Here is a 20,452-nt window from a genome sequence, read left to right on the forward strand (position 1 = left end):
GACATCTCAACGACGTTCACGACTCCTCACCTAACCTCAGAGCTCAACCATCTCACGGAACGCTGAACACAGTCAATTGCCCTCTCAGCGATACACACAGCTACGAGTGAGTCGATTCCACTCTACGATCGGTTTCTAGTCTTGGTTTTCGGTCGCCGGACCCAGACGGCTTTTGGAGCTGCCTTATTCGGTTAATGGCTTGACAGCTAATTTACGGGAAGCCTGACAAGCTCAACAAGCATTGACCACAGCTGTTCAATCCTTCGTCGGCCTGGCGAAGCTGCGACCGCCGGTTTCTGGAAGGCGGAGTAGCAGATCGTCATCATTTTGAAGGCAGCCAATGCCGCCTCGCCCCTATCATGCGATACGAACTGGCACAGGCCATTACGCGAAAAGAGCGACGCGCTTGAGAAATTGAGAAACACGATAAGAAAACGCCGGAAGCACACAGCTTGATCCAGTTGTTCGCCCGATATCAAGCATTAAAGAGTGGGTTTATCGGAGCTTGACCTCGGCGGTGGCTGGCATGGCGGGGCTTGATGAAGCTTGTGTGCAAACTACGGACCGTTGATATGGTCGTGTGCCTGGCATCCATGTCTTTCCCCGCCTGCATCGTGCTTGGTACCTGAACAGCACACAATCCTGGGTCTATGTCGCATGTACGACCAGATGATATTGCCCTACATCACAGCACTGCGAGATGAGCTGGACTAGATCACAGCAAGCATTGTGACGAGAAAAGGCAGCAGTTGGAGCAATGGCCGGTCTCACCAGGCTTGAAGGATCAATATCCTCCTGCCTAATCAGGTATGTCGACGACCCCAGTTTGCTATCGACTATCAGTCTGTGCAAAGCCAGGGCAGATAGCTGTCGCGTCGCATGCAGGGTAAGCTCCGAGGTGACGTCGCCGCCACGCTCTTCGCATCCTTACTTGAAGGCCCTCTGCCCGTCTCAGTTTCCTCTGAGCTTTCAACTGCCCCAGCTGAAGCCCTCTTGAACCCCAAGTCGGACTTTGTGCTTTCGGTGTCACCAAATATGCAGTTGCTTTCTCTCGTGGCCCTTGGCGGCCTCGCAGCCAGCGCCGCTGCACGAAGCGCTCGCTCTGTTGGCATGAAGACTGAACTCTCAAGGCCGAGCTTCGCCCGACCTAGACAGGCCGCGCCGCTTCGCAGGCGTCAGGTTGAACCTATTATTACCACCGAGGCGTCCAAGAGCAAGTACTTCATTCAAACTATGTTAAAAGCTAGCTAACCCCATGTAGAATTTGTGGTAAATGGTACAGCAGGCGCTATCCCAGATGTCAACTTCGACATTGGTGAATCCTATGCTGGACTTCTACCCATCAGCGACAAATCCAACGAGACCTCCCAACTCTACTTCTGGTTCTTCCCTACCGAGAACAAGGATGCCGACGACGAAATTACGATCTGGCTCAACGGAGGTCCAGGCTGTTCTTCGCTTGAGGGCTTTCTTCAAGAGAACGGCCCGATCTCCTGGCAGTACGGAAGTGGACCAAAAGCCGTCTATAACCCATGGAATTGGGCAAACTTGACTAATATGGTCTGGGTTGAACAGCCCGTTGGCACCGGATTCTCGCAGGGCAATGCTACCGCCACGAGCCAAGAAGAGACTGCGGAGGAGTTCCTTGGCTTCTTCAAGAACTTCATCAATACGTTCGGCCTGAATAACCGCAAGGTGTATATTACGGGTGAATCCTACGCTGGACGCTACGTGCCTTTCATTGCCGATGCCATGTTGAGCAAGAACGATACGGAATTCTACGACGTCAAGGGTGTCATGTTCTACGATCCGAGTGTTGCGGAGGACACTATCCTCAGAGACATCCCTGCTGTGCCGTTTGTCGATAAGTGGTCGGGTCTATTCAACTTTAATGAGACGTTCTTGAAGGATATTCATGAGCGTGCCGACAAGTGTGGATATACAAACTACACGGAGACATACCTGACGTTCCCACCTTCGGGCAAGCTTCCAGAGCCGACGAATAATGCCACAGTTGAAGGTTGTGGCCTCTGGAAAGACATCTACGATGCCGTCTTCTACCCAAACCCTTGCTTCGACGTTTACGATATCTCCACGACCTGCCCGCTGCTCTGGGACGTGCTCGGTTTCCCTGGTAGCTTCGACTACGTTGTTGCTGGTACGGAGATTTACTTTAATCGCACCGCGGTTCAAAAGGCCATCAACGCGCCGATTCAGCCTTGGGCTGAATGCCAGAATGGTGTGTTGGACACCGACACCTCGGGCCAGTCTAGCTGGGAAGTCATCCCGCGCATCATCGACGGTCTGGATCGCACAATCATCGCGCACGGCGAACTCGACTACATCCTCCTCTACAACGGCACGCTCATGACCATCCAAAATATGACATGGGGCGGCCTCCAAGGTTTCCAGTCTCCGCCAACTGAAAACTTCTACGTGCCGTACCATGCAGACTTGAGCATGACGAGCTTGAGCGCCAAGGGTATCATGGGTAAAGTGCATACGGAGCGCAAGTTGACGTTCGTTCAGCAGGCGCTGAGTGGACATATGGTACCCCAGTATCAGCCTAGCAGTGCGTATAGGCAATTGGAATTCCTGCTCGGACGTATCGAGAGCCTGGAGAGCACGGTGCCGTTCACTACGCTGCCGCAGGGTAACTCGACCAACTCGACGGGCTATGCCAAGAGGGACTTGGCTGCTATGAAGCCGGCGGTTGAGCTGTACTAGGTGTTGCGGTGGGTGGTGATGAAGTAATGAAGACCACGATATAGTTTGCAGTAATGCCATAATTGCGCGTCGCTCGCAAAAACATCACGCTTTCCAATATCAAGTGACTTTGGCGAGTTGTTGTAAAAAGCCCATTTTCAGGTTCGAACGGATGCGCTGGGAATGCATTGAACACCATCTTTTCTCGGCTACTCATCCAGCGACATTCTCCGCTACCCTCTTCCCGTCACTCCCCAGAACGCCTTCTTCCCTCTCCTTTGTCTCCTCCGGCACGTCAGCGAACATCTTGGTGATAGCGTCAATTGTGGTATTTCCTCCGCTGAACACGACTCCAATATTCCACCCCTCCTCCGGGGCTTCCTGCTCCACCATCTTCCGGAAATTCTCATTGTATAAGATCGTCGCGAGGCCAACGACCGCGCTCGGCTCGACGAAGCACTTCATCCGCTCCAGCACCAGCTTCATCGCATCCTTGATATTCTGCTCCGTGACAGCGTACAGCCCCTTCACATAGCTCTTATCCGAGATGATCTTCCAGGTGTATTCGCCTAGCGGTGTCCGCAGCCCATCCGCAATGGTAAGTGTTTTGACAGTCGTAATCCTCTCCCCAGCTTCCACGCCTCGCCGCGCATCGTCGCCGCCCTGGAAACTCGGCTCTGCGCTAAACACTTTGACGCCTGTGTCGTGAAGCGCAACTGCAATCCCAGAGAGCATTCCTCCACCCCCACACGGCGCAATCACCGCATCTATCCCACGTACGTCCCCGTGCACACCAAGCTCTGAGTTCCCCTGAAGAAGCTCTTGAACCTCTTTCTGTATCTCCAACGCCATGGTGCCCTGGCCGAGAATAATGTTCGGATGATCGTACGGCGGGATCAAAGTAGCGCCTGTCTGTGCAATAACCTCTGCGACGGCGGCCTCGCGCTCTTGCGCGGTAGATCCGCTGAAATGCACGATAGCGCCCTGGGCCTGCGTCCCGGCGATCTTGGAGGGCGTGCTGATCTTTGGCATGACGATGTGTGCGGGGATTTGGAAGGATTTCGCCGCGAGGGCGAGGGCTTGCGCGTGGTTTCCTGATCCGAGTCGTCAGTCTAGATACAATACATCATGTTTTCCTTTGCCAATAGGTAACAAAGTAGCCTCTACTCTAGAAATCGTAGTGATAGAGACATACCACTGCTATGCGTGACCACCCCGCTCTTCCTCACTTCTTCAATGCCCCGCTCTTGTATGAGGCGTATCACCGCGTGAAACGCGCCGCGCACTTTAAACGCGCCTATCTTCTGGAAATTCTCGCATTTGAAGAACAGCTTGAACTTGGGGTTCGCGGGCTGCTGTCCCTCCCATTGTGTTCCTTTCAGCGCATCGGTAGTTTGAGGCGTAGATGCGAGGCTCGATAGCGTGGTGTTTGTCAGGACGGGCGTGCGGTGGATGTGGGGTTGTATGAGCGCATGAGCGTCTTCGACCGAGGCGCGGGTCAGCGGGAGATGGGACATTGAGACGGGTATTTTGGTGGGTAGTTTAGGCGATTGAAGGAAGGGTTGGGGCGGGTACAAGGCATCGTGAGTAGTATCGAGATGTTGATATCTTGATGGAGGATGGCGTAGGTGTGGGGACGGTGACGCGAGTCATGCTGGCGTGCACCGGGAAAGCGCAACTACATAGCACCTGAGAACGGTAATACTAACTCCTTACTCCACAATAACCCGAAGCACAGAGAGTTAAGATAGGTTGCCTCGTCACCTAATTAAGACGCTCCTTCTTAGCTGCCTTTACTAAAAGCCCCAAGGCCATAAAAAGTCTCACGAAGCAGCACACATGATCTAGCGCTGTCCGATCTCATTTCGCCTCATCTAGGCGAAGATGACAACCAATGCGGATATTGATGCAAGTTTACAGAGCACTACTGAAACGAATAATGAGAGGCTGTCTGTTTTAGTAGAGATGTGGCCCCCATTGCGTAGGATCACACCACGGCATTCGCAGAAGAGAAGGGCAAGAGATGAAGGTGGAGACAGCGGGGACTCATTGGGTGCCTATTAACACAGCCCTGAGACGTATTCCAGGTGTTTGTACATCTGAGGGTTCGTTGAGCTAAGGGAAACGTGCTAATTCATCCAAGTATCTAGCATCGAATCATCTCAGTCTTCACAAGGGCTATGTATGATTAGATAGCAACGCGGTTTGAGGACGGGGAGTACTTTCGCATTCCATGCGAACGAGAAGTATCGTACATGTGCTAATCACGCTTCATAGCTGTCTCACTATATCGTAGCAAGGTATCTCACTGACTAGAGCTTTACCAATACACATCAACTCGGTGGTACCATGTATCGTTCATCCTGCACTTACTCGGTCGGTCATTAAGACGTGTACTATTCGACCCTCGGTAGCATATTTGCCCCTAGCCCTCGTTCGGGCTTTCCATGCTTTCGATATCCTCTGTCATCTCTTCATGATATCGCTGCTCACATGACCGTAAAGATTATATGGACTGTGGTACTCTGGTCAAGCCTGTATGGTAGGGGAAATATTCATGTTTTGAGGCCAATAATGAGTTCCGAAGGAAAGAGCAGACAGTGCAATCAGATGAGGGCTGATTGGCCAACGAAATGCGTCAATTTGAAGGGAACAGTAAAGGCCGTCGGCAAGGTGGTTAGAGCATGTTTATTGTGTCAGCATCCCTTCCTACCATTATTTCTATGGAATCTCTAACTTGCTCACGCACTAGTATTACGTCTTAGCTTGGTTGAGTCTTCTTTCCAAATCTCAACAATGGTCCGGGAGAAGATAATGGCTGACTTTCCCATGCTGCTGAGTTGAGGTCTCAATGTATTGAATCCGAGATTTGGTGAGCTCATTTTGGTTCCATAATTTTGACCCCGAAATATGGATGCAAGGAGTTCATATATAAGTTTCGCCCGTTAATGCTCATTAGTACAGCAGAACTCAACTACAACACCCACGACTACACCACTCACCACTATACACTATACAACTACACACCATACAACTACACACTATACAACTATACACTATACAACTACACACGTAGAACTACAGATATACAACTCCACACGTGCAAATACACATATACAACTTCACACTTGCAACTATACACATACCATACAACTACACAACATACAACCACACTTCACCAGAACATCTCAGCAAGTCCAAATATGATTTCCAACTCCAACACCTCACACCCAACCATCTCACCTGCGCTGGGCCTCACAACACCCTTGATGTCGCGAGAAAGTGCCTGGTCGTTGCGAGCAAACTCAGCCTCGCTCACCCACACAACCGACAAGAAACCCAGCGCCTACCAGCGCGTCCCCAACGAACTCATCGTCATGATCCTCTACCACGCCCTAGAAATGAGCAAGCAAAGACCCATCACCTATCGGGCATTCAGCTGCCACATCGCCCCCCGCGGCAGGCTAGCACGCTTCCTTACACTAAACCGCACGCTCTACCCCATGGTCCTAGAAGCCTTCTATAGGACCAACAAGTTCCTGTGCAACGACCGCTCCGATGGGTATAGGCCTATCCCGCCATACGGCGTCTATCTGCCTCCACCAGCGATCCGCGCGCAGCTGCGCCGCCTCGATATCACCGTCAAAGTGAGCAGCTGGTACTTTAACGCGGACGAAGTTGCTGAGCATCATGTGCGGATGACGGCGGGTGATAAGACGGCGTTGCCTTATAGTGCGCTTGAGAAGCGCGTGACGTGCGTGCGTGAGCTGCGGCGATCGACGGGGTGGAAGACGCTGCTTGAGCTTACGGACGCGGAGGTGGGGTTTGCTCGGTTGGAGGAGTTGAAGGTTAAGATCGAGACTGAAATTGGAGTAAAGTATGATGGGGAGTTCTTGGATTTTGTTAGGCAGGCTGGTATTGTTATCAAGGCGCGTAAGGTGGTGATTGAGGGCGGGAAGAAGATGTTGGAGAATTTGTTGAAGGTGGACGCGAGCGAGGTTGAGTGGATTAATACTCCCCGCTTGCATTGGCTTTCGGACTTCAATGCACGATTAACGGGTGTATAGGTAGGTTATGGGGGTGCGGGGAAGGCTTCAGTGCATGTTGTGATGCTGCAGGCTGGTCACATCAAGTAGCGTGGAGGGACTCAAGGCACTGTCAAGTATACATCTAGAAAGGACCATATGTCATTCATATGCTGTCAGCTACAACAGCTGGGTGACTATCAAAACTTTGTGACCACCCAGCCACACATCCGTCCACCACCATAACAAAACCACCCAGCACCTACTGCTCCTTGACGCCAATGGTCTTCACCAGCTCTGTGTGCCAGGCCTCACTGAGGCCCCATTCGTTGGTGACGGTGATCTGGACTTTGCCAGCCGTCACCACGAAGAGCGCCTCAGTGAAGAGCGCCATTGTTGCCTTGAAATTTGCCGCATCCAGGAAGCGGAAGTCGGTGAGGATGTGGAGGTTCACCTCCGAAAGACGGCCAGAAGCCAGCGTATGGTCGCTGAGCGCACGCAGATGCCGAGCACCATAGCAATGGGCAAAGAGGTCTTGGATGGTAGTGATGCGGTGCTGGGCGCACCAACGTTGTGCTTGTGGGACCTCGTCTCCACGGTTCGTTGTGGTGAAGAAGTCGGCGAGGCAGATGGCGAGATGTATGCGGCGAAGGTAGCCACGGACGTGGATAGGAGGCAGGAGCATGGGGATTGTAGTATCCAAAGCCTTTTGGCCAGGCTTGGCGTTGATGGAGACGAACTTGAAGTAGTTGACCTCGTAGAAGGCACGGGTGGCGAGGGAGGCGAAGAGCTTTGAGACCTTGCGGAGCTTGAAGAAGGGGCCTAAGGAGTTGAGGAAGTAGAAGTATTTCTTGTCGACGACGTTGCCGAGCTTGGAGTCGGGCGACAAGGCGACCGAGTACTTGATGATCTCGAGGAGGAGTTCGTTGGGAAACCGCTGGAACTGAGGGCCAGAAGGCTCAACAGCGGCCGGGATGATGACGTGAGACATGGTGTTCTCGGTTGGTGCTTGTGGAAGAGACATGGTAGTCGAGAATGGTGCTTCTGGGAAGATGTTGCTTGTGGAAGACTCAAGAATCGAGAGATGAGAAGACAATTCAGTGACAGCTGTGAGAAGATGTTGGATGGCTGAAAAAAAGTCAAAAAGTGCAAGGGGGGGCGCCCTTTATATAGACAGTACTGGCAATTCCCCGGGGGCTGCCAGCAGGCTCCTGGCGTTCTCACGATGATTCTGTCTCTTCGCTTGGAGGTGAAGATATGCCAGATTCGAGGAAGCTTCTGTCGTGCTCCTTCGCACCCGTGACAGGTAGAATCGATTCCTGGCCTCCCATTCGTCGCAGACAGGACGGAGAGCTTCCTTTTGCTTCTGCTTCACTGTACGAGCGGTTTCTGCCGACCCCTAGGCCCCTGCAAGAACCTCAGTTCTGCTTACATAGCCTCCTCTTCAAGAGCCTATTGGCGGCGGCATGGCGCTATCGTGGTGCCGGACTATTGCCGGCAGCGTGGCTCTATCATGAAGGCCTCACCTTCATACTTCTTGCAAGAAAAGAGATAACGCTTAGTGAGGAAGAAAAGGGGGTCTCCGCGGAGTTGGCTATGTGATTCCTCGGATGACCGTGAAGATGCGGTGCCGTGGCCTGATTGCAAGTGGGCGTGCGTGAAGGCCATGACACCTCGTTGAGCGGAACGAAATGGGCAGGAGCAGAAAGCCCTGTGTGGCGCTTGGCAGAGCGAACACGCTGGCCGACATGAGGCTGGCAGCAACATAGCTTCATAGTACTGCGGGCGCTTGGGGAACTGTGCGACTATCATTGGACGCGTGAACATGCTCAATCAACAGCTACGTCGTCTGGATACCCGTTGTCGCGTTTGGCAATGTGGTGCGGCAGCAGGGTCCCTCGTGCAGCATCGTGACAATGACGCCTTGAGCATTGCCCGCAGCATGGAATGGCACGGCTCTGCGGCTAGAGAAGCGCAGAACAGCAACATGGGCTCAGCGGGCCTAGCCGTGCCAAATACTTCAAAAGGGAACGAAGTTTGACAGACAGCGGTCAGAGGTCTCATGGCGTGAAGGGTCCAGCATGTCGACTCGCCACACATCAGGCCAGCCATGGAGTGAAAATGGCATGATGCAGGCAACTCCAGTTGAAATTGCTGAACAGTTGGACAGTTGACAATATTTTGGCGTGGCAGAGGTCGAAATTATAGCTTCAAGAAGTCAGTTCACATTCCATGATGGATGAATCAGGAAGTCAGACACGAGAGGCTTTGCCAGAGCCATAAGAACAGAACAGAACGCAACAAAAAAACACGTAGTGGTGCTGCAAGGCCATCAAAAGGCCGAGTAGCTGCTTGAGCATGATGGGACCTGAGAATCTATCAGTACGATTGAACAGTAGCATGAACAGAACATTAGACACAAGTGGAGCTGCCACACTTTGACTAAAAGAACAGTATATTGAGCGAAACTCCAAGTAACTTGGGAATCGTCGAGTCTAAATCTTGTGTCAGTAATGATATCAACTGAAAACGCCAGAAAGTCAGACAGAAGCGGTGCTGTTACGCTTTCTTCTCAGTAAAAGACGACTCCAACGCAATTCAGGCGCTGCGCACCAGCCATGAGAGGGCGGGGCAGCTACCCAAAGGTTGCGCGCCTCGAAGTGAGGTTGGAGTCGTGGAGAAGAAAGACAGGCACCATGGACGAGGTTGTGTTTAGTTTAGCTAACCAAAACACGTCCGTGCGGCCGCGTTTGCCCCACCAGCCGGTTTGTAGTCATCTCACCGTGCAGCAGCAGGCCACTCGCGCCGTTCCATGCACGACTAGATAGCCTCAACCTCCAGGGCTATGTAATATGCTATGACCAAGCGGCCTCGCGACAGTATAACCTCCCCGTCGTATGCCGAGCCTTCTGATCGACACGCGTCTCATGACGCCGAGGGCAGCGGGAGTCACGAGGATGGGGAGGGCTCATCGTTGAAGAAGCCGCGGTCCTTCATGGCCACCTTGGTTCGTATGCTGGAGCATACTCACCTTCAACTTGGTACTGACTCTCCTTGACAGGCCTGTGACATTTGTAGGTCGAGAAAGACGCGATGTGATGAAGATAGACCAAGATGCGGGTACTGCAGGACCATGAACCTGGAATGCACATACCAAACACCTCGCGCCACCAAGAAGGACCAATCCATGGCTGTCGCTATCAACGCAATCCGTCGCCTCGAGTCCAAAATAGAGGACCTGACAGCGGCCATCACCACACCCAACCTTTCGTCTGTAGCGCCACTTCCGCCTCCTGGACCGCTTTTCGACCACCGGTCGCCCCAGTCAACCTTCTCCCACCCCAGCCCGGGGAGCCATGTTCCAGTCACTCTCTCAAGCCACTCACGCAATGATAGAAAGAGCATACACGAGCTCGCAATGTCGCCTCAAGTTGCGACAACACCAGGCAAAAGTCCCTTCTCTGTACCTGAAACGCACAACAGAGTGTCGCTCTCCTTCAGCCAGCACCGTGTCGCACTCTGGCCTTCCGTTAAACAGATACTACCCGCTGACTTTGTCTCTGCGCGCGCTGAGCTCCCGCAAGACTATATAATGGACATCGAAAACCATAGAGTGGCATTGCCAATACACATTGATCGTCCGTATGGCACGCTTCCTGACTCCTGGTTAATGAGTCTCCCTCAGTCTGCCGTCAAAGGACTTGCAGATGCTTACTTTGCTGTTTTCCACCGCAACACGCCTATTCTCGATAGGTTCCAATTTTACTCGAGCACATTGGGTTTGGCTATGGAGAATGAATTTGGGCATGACATTGAGTCTTGCTTAGTCCTGGCTGTGTTGGCACTGGGCTGCCTGGCGGTCAAGGCGCACGAGGAAGGCAACTTCGCCCTTCCCTCTCGTCATCCATCGACAGTCGGCGGCTTCGTCCACCCCGAGTGGTATGAGCTCACAGTAGACACCCCATCAGGTCTGAAGTTCTTCAACGAAGCTCGAAAGCGTTTTGGTTTCCTCATGTGTCAAAATGACCTCCAAGCAGGCCAGTTCTACATGCTCTTGACACTCTACTACGCGCAAACCCTGCGGCCGCTCGATTCATGGACAACGGTGAATCGAGCGGCTCTCTGCTGCACAAGCATTCTAGGGCACACAGAAAGCACAGATTTCGATCAATGGGAAGGCGACATGCTCTCGCGGCTGTTCTGGAACACATTGATGTACGAAAGTGTCATCACACAAGAGCTGGACCTTCTCCCCCACAGTGGCCTGCTGAACTATGAGTCTGACACACCACTACCCAAGTTCATGCCGTGCCCTCGTCCCAAGACGTCCATCTCAGGACTTCTCACAGATGAAGATGATTCCCTGTTCAATTTTCATTTCCTTGCACAGGCTGCACATCGCATCCTCCTTACCCGTGTGAAGCAAAGTCTGTACTACTTCGCCGACAGAGAGGGTTATCCGAGTGCAAGCATGACGGCAGAGATGCATCACCAGCTGGAGCAGTGGCGGGCGAACCTCCCACCATCACTCCAGTTCTCAGACAATGAGAGCGCCGATGACTCGCCAAGTCCAGCGCACGTCATCGCCAAAGCCATGCTCCGTAGCCGCTACCTCGTTGCCAAATTCCACATCGGCCGTCCGTTCCTCTACAAAGCACTCCATGCTCCCGCCTACACCAACGATGCCGAGTACAATGAAGTACGCGAGGGTCTTCGGGGAGGCATGTACTGGCCGACAACGATGGGGCTCTGTACCCAAATGCTATCGGCGCTGCCGCTGAAATTTGGTTGGTGCTGCCAATGCTTTGGGCAAGTGTTGTTGTTCCATGCAGTCGCGCGGTCGCCAGATCCGAAGCTACAGGACACGTTGCCAGCAGGATGGCAGGAGTGGGTGCAGATCATGATGAAGCTCATTGAGAGCTGCGCAAGAGACAGTCCTGGAATCGCAAAGGATTTCGAGTTGCTTCGCTTGCTTGAAGTTTAACATTGTAATATTAGTGCGCGTGTCGAAGCTGCTCTCTCTCTCTGGTCGGGCGCGAGGCACGAGGCAACAAACGTTGCGAAGGCGGTGCGACCGTTTAACATGATAGCTGCGAGGAAGAGCTTGTACTATGTAGCACGATACCACAACCTTAAGATGATGCACAATGTTTCAGACCGTCCAATCGCATGTGCATGTGTCGATCGAAGCCATTTTTAGATTTGATACGATGCCGGTGAGACAAGGCGTGCATGCGTATGGGCAGGTAATGCCGAATGCAAAGTAATGCCGAAGGGTTGCGCGGCGCACTCAACTTGATGCATAGCAATCATCAGAACAACTTCAGGGGAAATATTCAGTGCTCCCAGTCTCTATACCCATTGCGCGCATCTCAATCTAGTCGACGCCACCTCAGCCCTGGAGAGCTTGTTTGGCCGGGCGCCATACCCCATCGGTGAAAAAGCTGAGCTTAACCTGCCCCCGGCGCTCTCGCAGCCCTGGCCCCTGCGAGGTACTGAAAGTCTGGCTGACGTTGCCTCCTTGACGATCACGACTCCTTTCTCACGCTCGTTTCTTTTTCTTCGCTGTACACACCTTTTATAGCTGCGACTTTCGAGACTTCTACAGTCACCGCGACCCCGTACTTCGAAGCACTTGCTGGTGTTGGCGACCCAAGTTCCGCGCCAGGCCACCGTTGCTCCCGCAACCTCCGCCCTGACGAACTTCCACCGACTTGTACATTGGTTCAGTCCACCCAAGGCCCCTTCACGCGCAGAGGGTTCGCAAAACCAATGGGTATGGCGGACTACTCATACCAGGCGCTTGCGAACATGGGACCGCAAGCCCGATGGCGGCGCGTCCTGCTGATTACCCTGATCCCCATGGTCTTCGCCTTGATCTACTACAGCTATCCGTCCAGCTACATACCTAGCAGCCTCAAGTCGACAACGTATGCTCTTCCCAAGCCTCTTCTCTTCCCTGACTGCGGTTGCTAATACAATGTGACAGATACCCCCACACCCAGAACGTATCTTTTTCCGATGATGACACATCGATGTCTACGATAATAAAAGCCCTCTACGGCCCCATACTACACCCCGTTGACGCCGGGAATTTCACAGACGAGGACGGAGATGTATATCGCCTGCATGGCGAGCCAAAGTTTAAGCAGAAGCTGGGGAAGAAGGTGCTCATATTGGATATCGATAGTAGGCCGCTGACGGGCGAGGGCCAGCTCATGAACCCCGATTTGAAGTGGAAGGGCATGCGACCGCTCTCTGCGGGCATGCTCAGTCATTTCATGTTTGCCAAAATCCACGGCTACGACTACAAATTCATCCGCGCGCCCGACTACGCCGACCGCTGGGGCACCTGGGTCAAGGTTCCTATGATGAAGGAAGCCCTCAAGACCCACGAGTACATCGTCTTCATGGACTCCGACGTCATGTTCCACTACCCTCACCTCCCGCTCGAATGGCTCCTCAACTACTGGAATATGACCGACGACACCCTCGCCATGATGTCCATCGACCCCAACGAGCCACAGAACTACGACGAAAAGGGCAACCGCTACTTGAACACTGGATTCGTCATCGCGAGACAGAGCAAGAGAACGCAGGAGATGTACAAGGCGTGGGCGGAATGTCCGTCAGAAACGAAGTACCAGGGCTGCGCACGATGGAAGCTAGACTGGGCCCACGAACAAGCCGCCTTCGGCAACTACCTACGCTACGACTACGACCGACCAGACGACATTCGCGTGCTACCATGCGTAGAAGCCAACGGCGCGCCTGAAGCTGCAAACAGAGGTGGCTGCAAGGGTGTCTTTGTGCGCCACTTTTGGGTCGACAAAGGTCTTGTAGCCAAGAACCTAGCAGACGGCGTTATGCAGTATTTACTGCCGCGGCTACATCAGATGTATCTGGGGCATGCGAATGAGCACATTGTTGACGCGAAGGGATTCCGCTTGGAGGGCGCGGATTTGATCGAGCTTACCGAGGAGGAGAAGGAGACAGCGAGGAAGAACCAGGGCAAGAACCAAAAAGATGAAGGGTTTTAGAAGGGCTAATAACGACTACCATCACTTCGCTCGGAGCTCAATCGAGTCATGGAAGGCCAATGGGTCATTACTGCATTGTACATCAAAATCGGTGTTGGAGGAGTCATACGGCGCGGAGGAATTATTGTTACGCTTTACACAGCGTTATCTGTGGCAGGGCACATCATATCTGTCCCCAGCCAAGGTCAGGCGGGGACACGGAAAGGTTACTCGTTTATATATTTGGATGGGGTTGTGGGATCTTTTTGCTTCTCACTACGGGCGGTATAGTCTTTTGCCAAATACCATTTGTCCGAATTTGTATACAAGCACTCTATTCATTGCACTGTTGGGTGTCACTGGTTGGAGGTCGGTTGAACGAGAGCGTTGGGAGATTGGACCGGTGCCTCCTTCCTTTCTCGCGCAATGACGCATGACACTTGACGCTGACTAGTGGTGTAGGATATCTCGCTGGCTCTTGGACAACGTTGGTTTGCACACTTCGCCCCCCGTTTACAGTAGTTCGCCAGACATGGCACGACGGCTTGTGCGACGCGGTGTCGCTTGAGTTATGCTGACAGGCTAGCCTCGACGAGTACCTCTTCGCATTTAATACCCCTGTGCCATGCATCGAATTGCCTTCCCCTTCCAAGCATCGCTCTTTCTCATTTCCTGCCTCGCTCTCTTCAGTAACTATCGTACTCGAGATGAAATCATCTTCTCGTTGGGCTCGTCTTACGAGGAGCAAGAGTCAGGATCGCCGCAATTTATCCAGTGTGGCTAATACAGAGGCATCATCAGGTTGTAACCCAGCCTCTCTGACGGTCCCGACAACACGCTTTGAGCTTGCCGCTCCTGAGGACACCACGGGGGACTTGCCACAGTCGGAAACCACTACAGCGTTGACGATACATGTACCAAGCCCACCAGTCGAAGGGCGCCCCCGGGTCGAGAAGCCGGATCTTTGGCAACTCGCATATGAACGAGCTGGATTTGACGAAGAGCAAAAGAAAATACTGCTTCAAACCGTGAATGGCGTTGAAAACACCTGGAAACCCCTCGCCTTCGTTCAGGAAGTCACAAATCTCACACAAGCAAGATGCGCGGAATGCCAAGAGAGCGGCTGGACGAAATGTGACAAAGCCATTGTAACTCCACAGGCGACGACTGTGGTCACTGCCGTCCTAGAGCTGAAAGACTTGGTGGCCCAGGGGCTTAAATTCGATGTGACTGGGTATGGAGCAACAGCGTGGTCAGTCATCACGTTTGGCCTACAGGTATGGGTTCTTCAGTTTCGCGATTATCTCTCTCACTTGCTGATATTCTTAGCTCGTGCAGAACGACCTCAATCGGACGCAATCTCTTTTTGAGGCATCGGCTTTCTTAGCTGAGATCCTCGCTCAATATACTAGCATTGAGCTCCACTATGGGGATCCCGAAATCGATGATTGGCCTCACATGGAAAACAGTATCGTCGCAGTGTATGCTTCTACACTTCGGTACGCCTTCGAGGTCAACAGTGCATGGAACAGCGGTTTGTGCAGTGTGTTATGGTCTGGCCTTCTCTTTTGCGATCTCCTGCTTATTGAGCCTAGGGCGAGTTGTAGCGAGCTTTATCGCCTTGGTAGAGGAGCCCTTGAAGACTTTCAAAGACGTAGTCGCAACACAAGACGCTTCCATTAGTCGCTGGCTTGTACATGTTACACATCAATGTCTGTTAAATTGCGGCAAGAATCTCAACTACTAGCTGACCGTGGCAGACCGAAAAAAAGAAAGCGCAACGATAAAATCACAGGTGGCCGAAGTGCTTTTCAGATTGGACACCATCACCGATACAGTGAACACAATCTTGAAACACGCCACATGTATGTCGTATTATATCGATGTATGTTTGCAAAGATTGACGGACTATTCAGCAGAATACGAAGATCACATTCGATACTGGTTCTACCCTGAGCAGCGCACTAGACTCAAGAGAATCCAGAAAGATCTCCTTCAGTACAAAGTCAACAAGAAACTGGGAAAGTGGTTTATGGATACATCAACCTTCACGAATTGGCAGAAATACCCCCAGCAGTCCCTGTGGCTGTATGCTCGCAGTTGGTTTACTCCTAAGAAAGCTACGTTCCATCTACTAACAACATGTAGCTGGTTTTGGCAAGTCTTACTTGTGGTAAGGACATAGCATCTCGGAAGTCATATGTTTCTACTAATGGGAACCTCAGTTCCAGTATCATCGCTCATCTCACCACTACCTATCTTGAGGATCGCCGCAAACTCGTTGCTTACTGGTTCGCAGACGATGCTGCAACTCAGATTAACGAGCTAGAAGCTATATTGCGCTCCCTGATCAGACAGCTCATACCCAGTGGCCGCGCTATACCCGAATTTGTTCAAGCATTTTACAATCAACGGCGATCGTGTTCTTTTCTCACCGTTGAGGATCTCCTTCGCATCCTACACAGCCTCATCGAAAAGTCACACTGCGATATTTATGTTGTTATGGATGGCTTGGACCAGTGTGGGTCATCGCGACACTCTTCACTGCGCACAGTGATGTTTGAAACAGTGCGAATACTGGCAGAACGTGGCTACGGAAATCTTCACATACTTCTATCCAGTAACTATGAAGAAGAGATAGCACGACTTTTGACTAGTCCGGAGCCCAGATCAACTTTCGCTGCGTACGAAGTGAAAAAAAATGGCGATCTGTTCGATTTCGAGACGTACCATCTGTCAACCCTTTCTTCTCAGAGCATCTCCAAAAACACCATAGCGGAGATAACAACCATCATTCGTAGGGATACTAGCCGGTACATTACAACCCGCAGAAATATTTCACAGATGTTGCTAAAGTTAACAGTACCTTCTTTTCCGTCGCGGCTCGGTTCGAGGAGATCGCCAGATGCCGCAATGAAAGTCAGATGAAGAATGCCTTAGTCGCTGTACCATCTTCGATGGAGTCTTTCTATACTAAAGCTCTCTACAGTATTCTATCGCGAGATCGAGCAACCGCTCGGAACATATTCATCATGTTGTGTTGCCACCAGTGGGGTCTGGACACCGAAGAGGTGGTTGACTACGCTGGCTTGACATCCTCGGATAGCATTACGAAAATCTGTACTCCGAAATTAGTTCGGATTGACGGACACGAAGTGAGTTTCAACTACCCCTCATTCAAAGATTTCCTATGTTCCGAGAAGCTCTCCCCTTTTGAAGATGTCAAGACTTTCAAGTTATCACAAGAGGAGGTATACCTCGAGATGACTGATCGATGTATTGGCAGGCTAGTGAAGGGAATGCCAGGGCGTTTCCTCCATTACTCGAGCGACCATGTATTGGAACATTATAGAAAAGTCTGCGAGAGTGCCTCGGACGAAGCTGAGACAAGGCCAATACCACCACGCCTGATCGAAGCTTTTAGATCAGCAGAAACGGACGCTTTTCTCAAATGGCACGAGATATCCCGCATTTTACGCCAAGAACGTCAGGGGGGTGGGGAGGACTATTCCCCCACACCGCTTCATGCTGCTCTCGCCCACTCATGCCCAAGGTTAGCACTAGCGCTACTAGAACTTGGAACGACTAATTCCGACTACCCAAGCATTCGGGGCACTGCCTTACAGATTGCTTTGAAGTTACAACATAAAGATGTCGCAAGAAGGTTGCTTGAGTTGGGAGCAAATGCTGACGCTCAACCCGGAACCTTTGGCACAGCGTTATGCACCGCATGTGATGGCCCACAGGACGTCGAAATGGTCAAATTGATTCTAGCTTCGGGTCCCAAAGATACCTTGAATAAGGCCTGCGGGACTATCGGAACGCCTTTGCACATAGCTGCTAGTTCCGGTCACTATGATACTGTCGCTGTCTTACTAGGGGCTGGGGCGGACCCCAACGCGCCTGGCGGTTCATTCGGAGATGCCCTCCAAGCAGCTTCCGTTTTCGGTCACGAAGAGATTGTTGAACTTTTGCTGGAGCATGGGGCTAAAGTCGACCAAATTCATGGTATATTTGGAAGCGCCTTGCTTGCAGCCCGGCTTGGAAATACCCAGCTTGACCCGTCAGTCACTCACCAAAATATCGCTGTGCTGCTAGAGCTCAACGGCGCAACTTTGTCATCTGACGGTCGTCTCTGGCGAGAAGCTATTGATCTAGTAGATACAGGTCTTGGATTCTATGGTGGTTTTCGTTCGTGGAGTTTGTTTAGGCGGCTGTTACATCTCGAGACGAGTTTTCTCTGCTCTCGGTGGTCAAATCCTGTCATCCCCAGGCTTGTGACTGCATCCAGAACACAAGACATATGTGCTGGTGTCCACCACTTGACGACACCCTCATCGAAAATGCTATCCCTGATAGGTGCTCATCCAATAGTCAAGAGTTCTGGTTTGATGAAGGAAATAGAGATGGCATTTGGTCATGGCCAAAGTTTCAAATGGGATGGAATAAGCTACCCTAATGATTGGAATACAGAATACTCATTGGAAAAACATATCTTTCGGGCGCTGGTGCATCTTTCGGCTATCCACGTAAGTACTCCTTCATTGAAGAGATGCCAAACTAACAGGAACTAAGATTAGAGCGATCGACAGTGAGGAACATGCCTTAAAGGCCGCCGAGGCGTATAGAGAACTACTCAAAATTTGGACAAGGACCGCGAACTACGAAACCCTAGTACACCATGCCAAAAGGAATGCTAATGAGGAGGTCACGATAACGGCTTTTCGTGCAGCATTGGTCAACCTCTTCGCATGTATGCTCGTAGCCGTAGCTAACACATTATGCAATTTACGCGCCATAGTTCCCCTAGCCCAAAGAGGTATAGTGCATCCTCAGCCCGAGTTCAAGGCACACATCGACAGGCTGAAAACCTTGGAGAACGAAGCTCATACACAAGCAAATCGATACATGCAATGGAAGCAAATCGACATGCTCGAAGACCTCCAGCGAGCACAGGCTACTATGGCAACTAGAATGGACGAAATGGTGTCACTGAAGATGAAAGGCCTGGAAGACAAGATGTCAAGGGAATTGCGCACGATTCAAGACGCCGCGGTCGATGAAGCAGCACTCTCACGGGGGCACACCGCGACGTCGAGCGATGAGTCTACCTGCCAGTCGCCGCATCAAGAGCAAGATCGCTCAGGAAAAACATGGGTAGACTGGGTTACCTCGGCGCGTTTTTTGTTCGCTGTCTAGGTTCTTGGAGTATTGTGTATTAGCGTGTTCGTCAAACTCTGCTTTCTTTCGATGGAATTAGTGGCCAGCAAGTACGGCTCTTGATCTAGGGTGCCCCTCTGCCTTTGCTTCTGTTCGAGTTATTTGATGCACCAAGAGGAGGATGGGTTGTGCCAAGAGCGTATTCTGAAGCATCAGCAAAGGAATGATCGCTTGCTCGAATTTGCATCAAGTAAACGAAGTGATTTTCCAAAATATTTTCATTCTCATCTTGTCAACTTAACCAGTACCAATTTGTAGCTAGAGAAATAGTCATCCTCAATCTTGGATGACTGAAATCAAACTTGGATATCCTTTCCACCTATTCACATCTGTTCGGCTCAAATTCCCTCGCTTGTTCTTCCCGCCGTTCTAGCGCTCCCGGAACGCTACCCCGACGGGTTTCCCAATGGAAAGCGCGCTCATCAACAACCAGGCACGCGTCCAGCGTAAAAATCATCCGACTCCGCCTTGCGGCTCTTACACGGCGTCCCGCGATTCTTGCACACACCGCAATCATCCGAGTGAAACGTACCGCACGTGCACACTACCGTCATTGATATATCATCAGTTTCTGGATCACAGCATCTAGCGAGGGTTGTTGAGAATCGTCGACTCACCGGTGTTGGCGCGAGGCGGGAAGCCTAGCTTGTAGTAGTTCTCATACCCATGGTACCGATAACCCTTTCGGGAACAGGCGGTGCCGCAGGCGAATGTGCCGAGCCCGTCGATGCTGCATTTCCTGGACCAGCAGTCTGCTGTTACGAGAGGGAGAGCGCAGAGTAGGCCAAGAGCTAGGAGAGAGGAGAGGTTGATCGCGTGCATGGTGAGGATTAAGTGCTTGTGATGGAGACAATGTGTGTGTATTTGCGTGGAGGGTTTTTTTCGCATGTATGAAGGGTACACGAGACGAATATATAAGTTAACTGTGAGACTTCTACAATGCGAAAAGTTAAATTAGTCCTTGACGGTAAGGCTGCCATTGGAAAGGTTCAGCTCGCATCGTCCGTTATGCTCCCGTGAAGAGGTTGGGGGCCGCGTCGAGTCTCGCATTCCCTTCTGAAAGCGATGGATACGATGAGCTGAAAATGGGTTGTTATACTCCCATCCAGTCGATTGGCCAGGTTCCTGTCCCGTCGTTGGGGTCCTCGGTGTGCCAAGCGCATGCATCTTGGTTCTTATGTTCACACCGGACGCCACCTTCGTCACTTTTTAATCTATCCTCGGTCGCATTGCGGTTGCCTACAACACCTTTCCTACCACTTATGTCACTCTCGTTTATATCATGCCGTTGTGTTGATGTGTTATTACAGCTGCATGGGAGGCGTGAAAAATGTGTGTACAATCGGGGGAAGTTTAGGCGATGAACAAGTGGGCATCTGACCGCAAGTTACGAAAATACTTTCAAGACTAATAGCAACAGCTTCTTATAGGCCAAAGTAGTCGTTAGCTTAGTACTAGTCCTTCAGGAGTATAGATCTTGTC

General features: G+C 51.7%; 8 protein-coding genes across 8 annotated transcripts; 5 read left to right on the top strand and 3 right to left on the bottom strand.

Moving 5' to 3' along the window:
• Positions 1-613: 613 nt before the first annotated feature.
• Positions 614-2,823, top strand: K460DRAFT_137168 (carboxypeptidase cpdS precursor). The gene is made up of 2 exons (XM_040926717.1): positions 614-1,213; positions 1,262-2,823. Exons 1-2 carry the CDS (start codon positions 880-882, stop codon positions 2,725-2,727), a joined length of 1,800 nt encoding a protein of 599 aa, XP_040785540.1. The 5' UTR covers positions 614-879; the 3' UTR covers positions 2,728-2,823.
• A 96-nt stretch (positions 2,824-2,919) lies between these two features.
• Positions 2,920-4,223, bottom strand: K460DRAFT_288204 (tryptophan synthase beta subunit-like PLP-dependent enzyme; the record flags this gene model as incomplete). Its single annotated transcript, XM_040929030.1, has 2 exons — positions 2,920-3,800; positions 3,902-4,223. 2 exons carry the CDS (start codon positions 4,221-4,223, stop codon positions 2,920-2,922), a joined length of 1,203 nt encoding a protein of 400 aa, XP_040785541.1.
• A 1,417-nt stretch (positions 4,224-5,640) lies between these two features.
• On the top strand, positions 5,641-6,860 carry K460DRAFT_418124 (uncharacterized protein). Its single transcript, XM_040937923.1, has one exon. It carries the CDS (start codon positions 5,655-5,657, stop codon positions 6,771-6,773), a length of 1,119 nt encoding a protein of 372 aa, XP_040785542.1. The 5' UTR covers positions 5,641-5,654; the 3' UTR covers positions 6,774-6,860.
• A 26-nt stretch (positions 6,861-6,886) lies between these two features.
• On the bottom strand, positions 6,887-8,199 carry K460DRAFT_367899 (uncharacterized protein). The gene has a single exon (XM_040933673.1). It carries the CDS (start codon positions 7,753-7,755, stop codon positions 6,994-6,996), a length of 762 nt encoding a protein of 253 aa, XP_040785543.1. The 5' UTR covers positions 7,756-8,199; the 3' UTR covers positions 6,887-6,993.
• Positions 8,200-9,729: 1,530 nt separating this feature from the next.
• On the top strand, positions 9,730-11,851 carry K460DRAFT_137235 (C6 zinc finger domain-containing protein). The gene is made up of 2 exons (XM_040926718.1): positions 9,730-9,742; positions 9,793-11,851. Exon 2 carries the CDS (start codon positions 9,865-9,867, stop codon positions 11,713-11,715), a length of 1,851 nt encoding a protein of 616 aa, XP_040785544.1. The 5' UTR covers positions 9,730-9,742; positions 9,793-9,864; the 3' UTR covers positions 11,716-11,851.
• A 658-nt stretch (positions 11,852-12,509) lies between these two features.
• Positions 12,510-13,771, top strand: K460DRAFT_289672 (uncharacterized protein; the record flags this gene model as incomplete). The annotated part of the gene is made up of 2 exons (XM_040929136.1): positions 12,510-12,661; positions 12,721-13,771. The coding sequence occupies 2 exons, from the start codon at positions 12,510-12,512 to the stop codon at positions 13,769-13,771; spliced, it is 1,203 nt and encodes a 400-aa protein (XP_040785545.1).
• Positions 13,772-17,415: 3,644 nt separating this feature from the next.
• Positions 17,416-17,751, top strand: K460DRAFT_241113 (ankyrin; the record flags this gene model as incomplete). Its single annotated transcript, XM_040927316.1, has 1 exon — positions 17,416-17,751. A coding segment is annotated over one exon (336 nt), but the record flags the coding sequence as incomplete, so codon positions are not given.
• A 1,553-nt stretch (positions 17,752-19,304) lies between these two features.
• On the bottom strand, positions 19,305-19,792 carry K460DRAFT_396406 (uncharacterized protein; the record flags this gene model as incomplete). Its single annotated transcript, XM_040936100.1, has 2 exons — positions 19,305-19,514; positions 19,588-19,792. 2 exons carry the CDS (start codon positions 19,790-19,792, stop codon positions 19,393-19,395), a joined length of 327 nt encoding a protein of 108 aa, XP_040785547.1. The 3' UTR covers positions 19,305-19,392.
• Between the last annotated feature and the right edge of the window lie 660 nt (positions 19,793-20,452).

The sequence above is a fragment of the Cucurbitaria berberidis genome, assembly GCF_010015615.1.
Source record: "Cucurbitaria berberidis CBS 394.84 unplaced genomic scaffold K460scaffold_4, whole genome shotgun sequence".
NCBI classification, from domain to species: domain Eukaryota; kingdom Fungi; phylum Ascomycota; class Dothideomycetes; order Pleosporales; family Cucurbitariaceae; genus Cucurbitaria; species Cucurbitaria berberidis.

Bases quoted from the DNA above. Each gene is read 5' to 3' on its own strand.
- K460DRAFT_418124 (XM_040937923.1), top strand. From the start codon at position 5,655: ATGCTCATTAGTACAGCAGAACTCAACTACAACACCCACGACTACACC.
- K460DRAFT_367899 (XM_040933673.1), bottom strand. From the start codon at position 7,755: ATGTCTCTTCCACAAGCACCAACCGAGAACACCATGTCTCACGTCATC.
- K460DRAFT_137235 (XM_040926718.1), top strand. From the start codon at position 9,865: ATGAACCTGGAATGCACATACCAAACACCTCGCGCCACCAAGAAGGAC.
- K460DRAFT_137168 (XM_040926717.1), top strand. From the start codon at position 880: ATGCAGGGTAAGCTCCGAGGTGACGTCGCCGCCACGCTCTTCGCATCC. The intron at 1,214-1,261 runs GCAAGTACTTCA...AACCCCATGTAG, and splicing joins TACCACCGAGGCGTCCAAGA to AATTTGTGGTAAATGGTACA.